This window comes from Phoxinus phoxinus (genome assembly GCF_949152265.1).
Source record: "Phoxinus phoxinus genome assembly, chromosome: 18".
Lineage (NCBI taxonomy): Eukaryota > Metazoa > Chordata > Actinopteri > Cypriniformes > Leuciscidae > Phoxinus > Phoxinus phoxinus.
Genome location: NC_136893.1, coordinates 447,114 through 460,000, shown reverse-complemented (window position 1 = coordinate 460,000; position 12,887 = coordinate 447,114). Strand labels below are relative to the sequence as shown.

At 42.5% G+C, this 12,887-nt stretch overlaps 1 protein-coding gene across 2 annotated transcripts in view; it reads right to left on the bottom strand.

Annotated features, from left to right (window-relative positions):
* ephb4b (eph receptor B4b) overlaps positions 1 to 7,079 on the bottom strand; it is a 45,426-nt gene extending 38,347 nt beyond the window's left edge. Inside the window, exon 1 of one of the 2 annotated variants that reach the window (XM_079589474.1) lies at positions 6,489 to 7,079. In XM_079589474.1, coding sequence (XP_079445600.1) covers positions 6,489 to 6,564 — 76 coding nt within the window. In that variant the 5' untranslated portion in view covers positions 6,565 to 7,079. The remainder of the gene's footprint in view (positions 1 to 6,488) is intronic. The other variant, XM_079589473.1, reaches the window with a different exon arrangement.
* Between the last annotated feature and the right edge of the window lie 5,808 nt (positions 7,080 to 12,887).

Genomic DNA, 12,887 nt, shown 5'->3' with positions numbered 1-12,887 from the left:
TGTGTGTGTGTGTACCTGACAGTGCCTCAGATGTGTTACTGGTGTCAGTGAAGCCCAGAAAGCCCATCAGACACACATCTGAGGGAGAGCATCTGCGCGCACGCACACACACACACACACACTCTCACACACACACACACAGATTTACCGTGTTTTACCCCGTCTCTAGAGTTTACCATATTGGATCTCCTTTGAGGAGCAGAGCTGCTGTTCTGAGCCGTAAGCTTCTATTGTTCTCCAACAATACTGAGATTAACACACACACACACACACACACACACAGCTGGTTAACTTCAGGAACACACTCCTGATCGAGGAGCATGAGCTCATCAGATGAGTTTTCCACACACACACACACACACACACTCACTCACTCACTCTCACTCACACACACTCTTCTTGTCGTTCGGCTGGTTTATGGCCTCTTCCTGTCACACACACACACACACACACATGTGAAAAATCCTCAAAGACTGCTGTGTGTGTGTGTGTGTGAGAGAGGGACGTCGCTCGCCCTGATCTAAGACTCTCTCTCTGCTGGACAGTATTTGGACAGTGTGAGATATTGTTGATCTTACAGTCGTGATGACCGCTTTCAGAAACACTCACTTAGTTCGCACACACACACACTAGATAAAAGGTGAAGAAATACAGTACGTCTGTGGTGTGTGTGTGTGTGTGTGTGTGTGTGTGTTTGAGTGCGTGTCATTGATTAAGTCTGTGTGTGTGTGTGTGCGCACCATGAAACGTGGAACGAATCCCTGACACACTCTCTCTCACACACAAAACACTGATCAGAAGAGCCTGAAACATCGAGAACCTCACACACACACACACACACACACACACACACACACAGACTTAATCAATCACACACACAGACACACACACACACTCAATCAATCATACACACACACACACACAATTACACACACACACACACACACACAATCACACACACTCAATCACACACTCACACAGACACACACACACACAATCACACACAGACACACACACTCAATCACACACTCACACAGACACACACACAATCACACACAGACACACACACACTCTCTCTCACACACAAAACACTGATCAGAAGAGCCTGAAACATCGAGAACCTCACACACACACACACACACACACACACACACACACACACACACACACACAGACTTAATCAATCACACAGACAGACACACACACACACTCAATCAATCATACACACACACAATTACACACACACACACAATCACACACACTCAATCACACACTCACACAGACACACACACACACAATCACACACAGACACACACACTCAATCACACACTCACACAGACACACACACACACACACACACACACACACACACACACACACAGACTTAATCAATCACACACACAGACACACACACACACACACACACACACACACTCAATCAATCATACACACACACACAATTACACACACACACACACAGACACACACACTCACACTCAATCAATCATACACACACACACAATTACACACACACACACACACACAGACACACACACTCAATCACACACACAATCACACAATCAGACACAGACACACACACTCAATCACACACTCACACAGACACACACACACACAATCACACACAGACACACACACTCAATCACACACACACACACACACACACACACACACACACACACACACACGTTTCTGGTTCCACAAAGGGCCTTTCAGGGATTGCTGCTGCTGAGATGTGTGTGTCTCGATGGAGCTGCAGTTATTCGGTGTTTTAATTCAATGTTTTTTATGTAACATGTTGTATTGTAGTGGATTTTATGATACCAGATCATATTTATGCCGATGTTACAATCCATTTATTCACCGTTTCCCAGATCCCCCTTCCACACGTGAAGCGCTTTGAGTTCCCAGAACAGCGATATAAACGTGTAATAAATTATTATTAATGGTGCTTGCCTATAGGCAAAGCAACATTAGTGTTATTGCTCATACTTATTAATGGTGCTTGCCTATAGGCAAAGCAACATTAGTGTTATTGCTCATACTTATTATTATTCTTCTGATTATTCTTTTTATTCTGGACAAAGTTTGGCGCGAAACTCGCCCCGCACCGTTTGTCACAGACCCCTGAGTGAGGTGTCAAATCGACCGGCCCATTGAGGAGAGGTGTGCTATATCTTTTCTAAGCGATCGGGTGTACGATGTTCGCACAGCGGACGAAAAAGCGGCCAAAAAAGTCCCATTGACTTAACATTGTGGAATTTTCAGAAATTCAAATCCCAACTGTCATTTTTCACACACACAGACACAAAGGGCCTGACACCCCTGCATGTCTCCCCCTCTCTCTCCCTCAGAGGATTTATATTATCAAGCAGCCAATAAGTAATGGCCTAAAATCTTCATAGCCACACCATAGCAACCAGTTACAGCACCCTGCGGCCTCGTGCACTCATTATAATGCACTCGTTTAATAGAGATTTTAAATACTCTATAAAAACTCACTCGTAGGCACGAGGCCGCAGGCCTCGTGCCTAACCTTAGCCCTAACCCCATAGTAACCATCTGTGGTGCCCTAGCAACTACCCAGAACACCCTAGCAACCGCCTAGCAACCACCCAGAACACCCTAACAACCGCCTAGCAACCACCCATAACACCATAGCAACCACCCAAAATACCTTAGAACTCCCTAGCAACACCCTAGCAACCACCAAAAATACATTAGAACTCCCTAGCAACACCCTAGCAACCACCCAAAACACCATAGCAACCACACAGAACACCATAGCAACCACCCAGAACACCCTAGCAACCGCCTAGCAACACCCTAGCAACCACCCAGAACACCCTAGCAACCACCTGAACAACATGAATAAGCCATATCTCAGCAGCAAAACATCGAACAGACATGGTTGTTTGCTCGTATGCAATCATGTACCGCACTCTAGCAACCGGGTTGTGTTTTTTGCCACTGCAAGCACCATTCACATTTTCTTCTGGAAATGTACGTTCTAGTTTTTATTAATGGTGCTTGCCTATAGGCAAAGCAACATTAGTGTTATCTTGCATACTTATTATTCTTCCACACAAAAGTTCGGCGCGTAACTCGCCCCGCACCGTTTGTCACAGACCCCTGAGTGAGGTGTCAAAACGACCGGCTCATTGAGGAGAGGTGTGCTATATCTTTTCTAAGCGATCGGGTGTACGATGTTCGCACAGCGGACGAAAAAGCGGCCCAAAAAGTCCCATTGACTTAACATTGCGGAATTTTCAGAAATTCAAATCCCAACTGTCATTTTTCACACACACAGACACAAAGGGCCTGACACCCCTGCATGTCTCCCCCTCTCTCTCCCTCAGAGGATTTATATTATCAAGCAGCCAATAAGTAATGGCCTAAAATCTTCATAGCCACACCATAGCAACCAGTTACAGCACCCTAGCAACCATAAGCTATAGGCACGAGGCCGCAGGCCTCGTGCACTCATTATAATGCACTCGTTACCTTAGTCCTAACCCCATAGTAACCATCTGTGGTGCCCTAGCAACCACCCAGAACACCCTAGCAACTGCCTAGCAACCACCCAGAACACCATAGAAACCACCCAGAACACCCTAGCAACTGCCTAGCAACCACCTAGCAACCACCCAGAATGGCCTAAAATCTTCATAGCCACACCATAGCAACCAGTTACAGCACCCTAGCAACCATAAGCTATAGGCACGAGGCCGCAGGCCTCGTGCACTCATTATAATGCACTCGTTACCTTAGTCCTAACCCCATAGTAACCATCTGTGGTGCCCTAGCAACCACCCAGAACACCCTAGCAACTGCCTAGCAACCGCCTAGCAACCACCCAGAACACCCTAGCAACCACCTAGCAACCGCCTAGCAACCACCCAGAACACCCTAGCAACCGCCTAGCAACCACCCAATACACCCTAGCAACCACTCAGAACACCCTAGCAACGACCCGAACAACATGAATAAGCCATATCTCAGCAGCAGAACATCGTACAGACATGGTTGTTGGCTCGTATGCAATCATGTACCACACTCTAGCAACCGAGTGTCGAGTTTTGCCACTGCAAGCACCATTCACATTTTCTTCTGGAAATGTACGTTCTAGTTCTTATTCTTATTATTCTGCCGCTTTTTTGGCGCGAAACTCGCCCCGCACCGTTTGTCACAGACCCCTGAGTGAGGTGTCAAATCGACCGGCCCATTGAGGAGAGGTGTGCTATATCTTTTCTAAGCGATCGGGTGTACGATGTTCGCACAGCGGACGAAAAAGCGGCCAAAAAAGTCCCATTGACTTAACATTGCGGAATTTTCAGAAATTCAAATCCCAACTGTCATTTTTCACACACACAGACACAAAGGGCCTGACACCCCTGCATGTCTCCCCCTCTCTCTCCCTCAGAGGATTTATATTATCCAGCAGCCAATAAGTAATGGCCTAAAATCTTCATAGCCACACCATAGCAACCAGTTACAGCACCCTAGCAACCATAGGCTATAGGCACGAGGCCGCAGGCCTCGTGCACTCATTATAATGCACTCGTTTAATAGAGATTTTAAATACTCTATAAAAACTCACTCGTAGGCACGAGGCCACAGGCCTCGTGCACTCATTATAATGCACTCGTTTAATAGAGATGGCCTCGTGCCTAACCTTTGCCCTAACCCCATAGTAACCATCTGTGGTGCCCTAGCAACCACCCAGAACACCCTAACAACTGCCTAGCAACCACCCATTACACCCTAGCAACCACCCAAAATACCTTAGAACACCCTAGCAACACCATAGCAACCACCCAAAACACCTTAGAACACCCTAGCAACCACCCAAAATACCTCAGAACTTCCTAGTAACACCATAGCAACCACCCAAAATACATTAGAACTCCCTAGCAACACCATAGCAACCACCCAAAATACCCCCAGAACTCCCTAGCAACCACCCAGAACACCCTAGCAACTGCCTAGCAACCACCCAGAACACCCTAGCAACCGCCTAGCAACCACCCAGAACACCCTAGCAACTGCCTAGCAACGCCCTAGCAACCACCCAGAACACCCTAGCAACCACCTGAACAACATGAATAAGCCATATCTCAGCAGCAGAACATCGTACAGACATAGTGTTTTGCTCGTATGCAATCATGTACCACACTCTAGCAACCGGGTCGTGTTTTTTGCCACTGCAAGCACCATTCACATTTTCTTCTGGAAATGTACGTTCTAGTTATTGTTATTATTTAGCAAATATAAAACTTAAACGGTCATAAATGTTGAACACTTTAGAGCACAGACTGAAGTTTGGTCTCTTTTTAAAGACGATTATTGCTGATGTGAAAAAAAATGTTTTTTTTAAAAGTGAACTTGAAAAAAGTTTTACATTTATTATGAAAACCGCACAAAAATTAAATTTTTCCAAAACACGTTTTACTCTAAAACAGATAAAATTATAGCTAATAAAATAAATAAAAAATGGTTACGAATTTGATATCTCAGTAATTGAGCTTTCAGTGTGTGTGTGTGTGTGTGTGTGTGTGTGTGTGGCTGCAGTACCGACCGCTTCCGCTAGAGGAAACTCGCCACTCATTTACAATGGCGAACAATACAAGTGTGTTCATCAGGACCCTTAACCTTTCACACCATGTCCATGATCTGCGTGTGTGTGTGTGTGTGTGTGTGTGTGTGTGTGTGTGTGTGTGTGTGTGTGTGTGTGTGTGTGTGTGTGTGTGTGTGTGTGAATGGCCGAACAGCACCAGAACTTGTGTTTTTCTTTGTGTGAGGAATATTTTAATAATCTAAAGAACTCTTCTCCACAACTCTTTACTCTTTTATGGATGTAAGGATGTTAAAGCATCGATGACAATAACGAAGCTTTATATAAGCTCAGAAATGCTGGTTCTTCACCACAAGAACTATAATAACGTCCTTCATTCACAGTGAAACTGGACCCGATGTCCCGATCCCTCATGTTGACCAGACGGACAGATTATTATAACTCATTTGGTAACAATAGTTGGTGCATAAAACGAACATTCAATGAACAAACTATTATAAAATAATCATATTAACGTTACTTCACAGTGCATAAACTAATGTTAGAATGAAACTTTACAGTACAGTGTTACCAATAATTCCACATCCAATAAATAAATATACAAAAATATTACTGTTAATATTGTGTCTTCAGAACTAGCAGTTGTAATCAGTCTTACTTTGCAATTATAATCAGACTAAGATCTACTTTGACTGACTTCAGAAAGTTATGACTAGTCTTTTAGAAAACAAATAGACGAGTATTATTATTATGAGTAACGTTAGTAGCCTATAGATATAACTTTTAATACAAGTTTGAGCAACTGGTGATTTCGTTATGAAACCGCTCCCACATTACAATAATAACACAATATTCGACGGACGGTTCATAATAATGCCAGATAATACTCGATTACCTTCCTCTGCTGTGATGAGTCCAGTCAACACGAACCAGAACCAGGAGACAGAACCAATCCAGAACACATGATCCATCTCCAACTCCGTCAGCTCATGAGATCCAGATCATAAATCTCCTCAGTTTCTCGAATATGACCCACACTTTAGCTAAAGAACCTTTCTGTAAAAGTTAAGCAGCTCATGAATAACTTTCTGCAATAAAATCATCCGAAACTAATCTCTGTCCACTTCAGAGTTCGCTTCACACATATTAGGATAACACTTCATCGGTATCTTAAACCCAAACTGAATCAGATCCAGTCAGAAATTGAGATTCTGCTCAAATCCCCTGAAACCCAATCCTGCGATATGCGCGTCCGTGTGAGTGCGCGTCGACTATCCTGCCATGGAAAAAACTCTAATCCCAGCAGTGCGTCCGTTTAGAGTCGTTTATAATCCACTCATCGGTGCGTTTCAACCAAAAAGTCCCATCGACATGAACAATTAAAGAACTATTCCAAGAAACTCGGAGTTTCGGTCGACGCGAACTTTCTCTCAGGACTGAACGCGAGGCGCGCGATCCCGAGCCTGGACTGCAGCAAGCCCCGCCCACCGCAGGGCAGGACCGGCGCTCATTGGTCCATCGCCCAGTCTGTCCAGACGAAACATGAGCGCGCTTTTATGTGGATTGACAATAATATCTGGCCAGTATTTTATTATTGTATTTAATTAAATCTCATCAAATTTTTTGTTCGTATAGAGATGAAGAAACAAACCGGCTGACGTTTTAATAAATAAATAAATGTAATAATAGAAAAATTAATAAAGGAATTTTCCTGAATTTATACGTTTTTCCCTTTATTTATTTATTGTTTTCTTTCTTTCTTTCTTTCTTTCTTTCTTATTTATTTGTTTGTTTTTTTCAAATTAATTTATGTTCCCTTTAACGTGTATTTATTTATCTTTTCGTTTATTTATTTATTCATTAGCGGGTTCGGGCCACATAAGTGTGTGTCTTAAACTGATAATTACGACATACAAATGCGAAATTATGACATGAAATTGAAATGATGAGTTAAAAATACGCAATTTATTGTGTAGATTTCTTACTCACTGTCATAATTTCGACTTCTATGACATAAACTAGACTTTTTATGTCATAATTTCGACTTTATTGTAGCCTATAATTACGACTTTTATATCATACTTTGATATAATTTGATTTACCAAAGCGTTTCTCGTGTGTGTGTGTGTGTGTGTGTGATGGGCTTCCACATGAAGGCTGTAAGCAGTGCCGTCGCAGGTGGGGTGCGAGGCCCTGTGCGAACTTGAAATGCGAGGCCCTGCTCTTTGATGTGGAACAGTCACGCATAACTGTTCTAGTTCTATTGCACGCATAATCTCGCTCGACTCGCTGCAATACTTTTTTATCAAGTAAGTAGAATAATACAACATAATCATGAACATAGTCTGAGGCGCCGCAATAGGGCAGGCAAGACGGACTATTGCCTGGGGCCCCGCATTTTAAGGGGGCTACCGAGGGCTGATAATTTAAACAATCAGAAATGTTAATATAAAAACACAGCAACATCTCTGCATCCCCCTCATGGTGCGTTCACACCGGACGCGAATAGCGCGTCAGGCGCGAGTCATTTCAATGTTAAGTCAATGCAAAGACGCGTTACGCGCGTAAAACGCGTGTAACGCGTCTTTGCATTGACTTAACATTGAAATCACTCGCGCCTGACGCGCTATTCGCGTCCGGTGTGTGGGTGCAGTCAGTGGGGCCCCTCTCTCGCTACGCTCGTTATGCTTTTACCTTTTTCAAACTGGTGCAGCGCTTACGCTTGTAGGTAGAAAATGCATGATTTTATTTGTTAAACATGAAAAGGAATTATCCGTCTGGCATGGCAGCTCGCTCTAACTTTAACCTAGATAGGCCTTAATGTTCGCTAGTATAGGTGCATATCCAAGCGATTGTGCGGAGACGTGGAGCGCGCACTGCGGCAGGCGTCGGCGCGAACACTTTCATTTTCCTATCAACAGTGGAAACAATTTTAAATAGGCTACTCAATCTTTTCTGGTCATACAGAAAAGAATAATGCATCAGTCGCAAGTACTTTTATTTGTGTAAAATCTCAACAACAAGAAAACGTTGTGCTTTAAAATAAAAAAATAAATGTAAATGTAAAATAAAACAAACAGGGCCGAGCGCATCTCAAAAATGCGCAAACTGGAGCGCGTCTCAAAAATGAACTGAAACACAGTGTATAGCCTCAAAAACATGATGAATATTTCTATATAAAGCTTGAAATGTCCGCTTTTAAACGAAAAAATTCGAATCGAAAGCAAATACCGGCTGATTAGGCTGTAATCCATAAGGTGCATTTCTCTCTAAAGGCATATCCAATTTACAGCGGAGATGTATATAGATATGTTTGCAGCCGACACTGATTTAAAAATATATATTTTTTATTAATAAACAATAAAAATGCCTCGTTATTTTTTCAGACATATTATCATTAGCCTGCTTTGGGGCAAGATTTATGCATGCGCTTGAGCGCGGAATAGGCTATTCCTCCATGCACTCAGTAGCCTATTTAAGCAGAAATTAATATAAACGTGAGATTAGTTGACTAATTGCTTAAATGAATGACTACTAGTCGACTATAAAAATCTTTATTCTATGGAAATTCTAATCAATGCATTTAGGCTAGTTGACATTTATTTAATTAGTATCCAGCTCTTTACTAACAATTAGTAAATGAACTAATAAAATAATAAAACAAAGATAAAACAAAGATTAAATTAAGATGCAAACTATATATTTCTATATAGCATTACATTGCGTGTTCCACCACAAAAGACAAAATTAAAAATAATAATAGTAATAATAAAAAACGCAAGATTGCGAGGCCCCCTAGTGGCGCGAGGCCCTGTGCGGTTGCACAGTTCGCACAGCCTATGCGACGGCTCTGGCTGTAAGGTAGTCTGACTGAAAGAGTCTCTGTGTTTATGACTGTGTTTCTCACGCTGTGATCGGGTGTGAATCTCCTCACGCGCTCCCGCGAGCTTTTACACCTCCGCGCGCTATTGTTCACGCGCGATAAAGCTCCATTAAAGCTCGCGCTCCCAGGTGAGATGAGACACAGTAGCGGAGGTGGCGGTAACACGAGAAACACACACACACTCACACACACACACTCACTCTCTCTCTCTCACACACACACACACACAGAAACTCATCAAAGAGAGACAGAGAGAGAGAGAATGAGCCGCTGTGTGTAAAGTGAGTTTCACTGGTGGTGTGTAATGTTCTATTGTGTGAAGTGTCTCTCTCTCTCTCTCTCTCTCTCTCTCTCTCTCTCTCTCTCTCTCTCTCTCTCTCTCTCTCTCTCTCTCTGTGTGTGTGTGTGTGACACTATGACTTGACTTGGCCATCAGAGATTGTGTGTGAGCTCTCAGCTGATCTCAGATCAGACACATGAACACAGACACAGAAACGTTACTTCATTTAAAAGTGCAACAATTAATTGTGATTCATTATTATAATTATTTTAACCTTATGAATGTGCCTCAGCCTGAATGTCTCATGTTCTCTTTCATATGTGTAATGAAACAATCTTACCTGGACGTGTGTGTGATCTGCTGTCCACACATCACTGATGATGAAGATGAAGATGAAGAGGATGATGATGATGAAGAGGATGATGATGAAGAGGATGATGATGAAGATGAAGAGGATGATGATGATGAAGAGGATGATGATGAAGAGGATGATGATGAAGAGGATGATGATGATGAAGAGGATGATGATGAAGAGGATGATGATGAAGATGAAGAGGATGATGATGATGAAGATGAAGAGGATGATGATGAAGAGGATGATGATGAAGATGAAGAGGATGATGATGATGAAGAGGATGAAGATGAAGAGGATGATGATGATGAAGAGGATGATGATGATGAAGAGGATGATGATGATGAAGAGGATGATGATGATGATGAAGAGGATGATGATGATGAAGAGGATGATGATGATGAAGAGGATGATGATGAAGATGAAGAGGATGATGATGATGAAGAGGATGATGATGAAGAGGATGATGATGAAGATGAAGAGGATGATGATGATGAAGAGGATGATGATGAAGAGGATGATGATGAAGATGAAGAGGATGATGAAGAGGATGATGATGAAGATGAAGAGGATGATGATGATGAAGAGGATGATGATGAAGAGGATGATGATGAAGATGAAGAGGATGATGATGATGAAGAGGATGATGATGAAGATGAAGAGGATGATGATGATGAAGAGGATGAAGATGAAGAGGATGATGATGATGAAGAGGATGATGATGAAGAGGATGATGATGATGAAGAGGATGATGATGATGATGAAGAGGATGATGATGATGAAGAGGATGATGATGATGAAGAGGATGATGATGAAGATGAAGAGGATGATGATGATGAAGAGGATGATGATGAAGAGGATGATGATGAAGATGAAGAGGATGATGAAGATGAAGAGGATGATGATGATGAAGAGAATGAGGATGAAGAGGATGATGATGATGAAGAGGATGATGATGATGAAGAGAATGAGGATGAAGAGGATGATGATGATGAAGAGGATGATGATGATGAAGAGAATGAGGATGAAGAGGATGATGAAGAGGATGAAGAGGATGATGATGAAGAGGATGATGATGATGAAGAGGATGATGATAAAGAGGATGATGATGATGAAGAGGATGATGATTAAGAGGATGATGATGAAGAGGATGATGATGATGAAGAGGATGATGATAAAGAGGATGATGATGATGAAGAGGATGATGATAAAGAGGATGATGATGATGAAGAGGATGATGATTAAGAGGATGATGATGAAGAGGATGATGATGAAGAGGATGATGAAGAGGATGAAGAGGATGATGATGAAGAGGATGATGATGATGAAGAGGATGATGATGAAGAGGATGATGATGATGAAGAGGATGATGATTAAGAGGATGATGATGAAGAGGATGATGATAAAGAGGATGATGATGATGAAGAGGATGATGATTAAGAGGATGATGATGAAGAGGATGATGATGAAGAGGATGATGATAAAGAGGAGGATGATGATAAAGAGGATGATGATGAAGAGGAGGATGATGATAAAGAGGATGATGATGATTAAGAGGATGATGATTAAGAGGATGATGATGAAGAGGATGATGATAAAGAGGATGATGATGATGAAGAGGATGATGATTAAGAGGATGATGATGAAGAGGATGATGATGAAGAGGATGATGATAAAGAGGATGATGATGATGAAGAGGATGATGATTAAGAGGATGATGATGAAGAGGATGATGATGAAGAGGATGATGATAAAGAGGATGATGATGATGAAGAGGATGATGATGAAGAGGATGATGATGAAGAGGATGATGATGATTAAGAGGATGATGATTAAGAGGATGATGATGAAGAGGATGATGATAAAGAGGATGATGATGATGAAGAGGATGATGATTAAGAGGATGATGATGAAGAGGATGATGATGAAGAGGATGATGATGAAGAGGATGATGATGAAGAGGATGATGATGATGAAGAGGATGATGATGAAGAGGATGATGATGAAGAGGATGATGATGATGATGAAGAGGATGATGATGATGAAGAGGATGATGATGATGATGAAGAGGATGAAGATGAAGAGGATGATGATGAAGAGGATGATGATGAAGAGGATGATGATGATGAAGAGGATGATTATGAATCAATAACTGTGTCAATGTTGAAAAGTTAATCAATTATGAAACAAATTCAATTGAGTTCAAGAAGTGTGAATGTTGAAATGTTCATGGGGAGACCGTGGACTCACTCCGATGAAAACATGTTTTTCTAGGTGTTATTTTTCTGATGTTAGAGGACATATCTTGAGAAAAAAAAGCTCAAAGTTGTATTTCTGAGTATTTCTACATTCAAATGTCTGTGAATCAGTAGCAGACGCTAGAATAGACTGGGGTTGTGACGTGGTGACTCCACTGGGCGGGGCCACGAGCTCATACTCAAACTGGAACACACACTGTGACAAATAAGTCACTTTTCACCGTCTATCAATCGTCAAAACTAAAGTTTGGAGAGCACAGACTGATCCCGTCAGTAACTACATCATTACATGATGAGAGCGTGCAGCCTCCTCCTCCATCCTCCTCCATCCTCCTCCTCCTCCATCCTCCTCCTCCTCCTCCTCCAGCCTCCTCCTCCTCCAGCCTCCTCCTCCATCCTCCTCCAGCCTCCTCCTCCATCCTCCTCCATCCTCCTCCTCCTCCAGCCTCCTCCTCCATCCTCCTCCTCCTCCTCCATCCTCCTCCATCCTCCTCCAGCCTCCTCCTCCAGCCTCCTCCTCC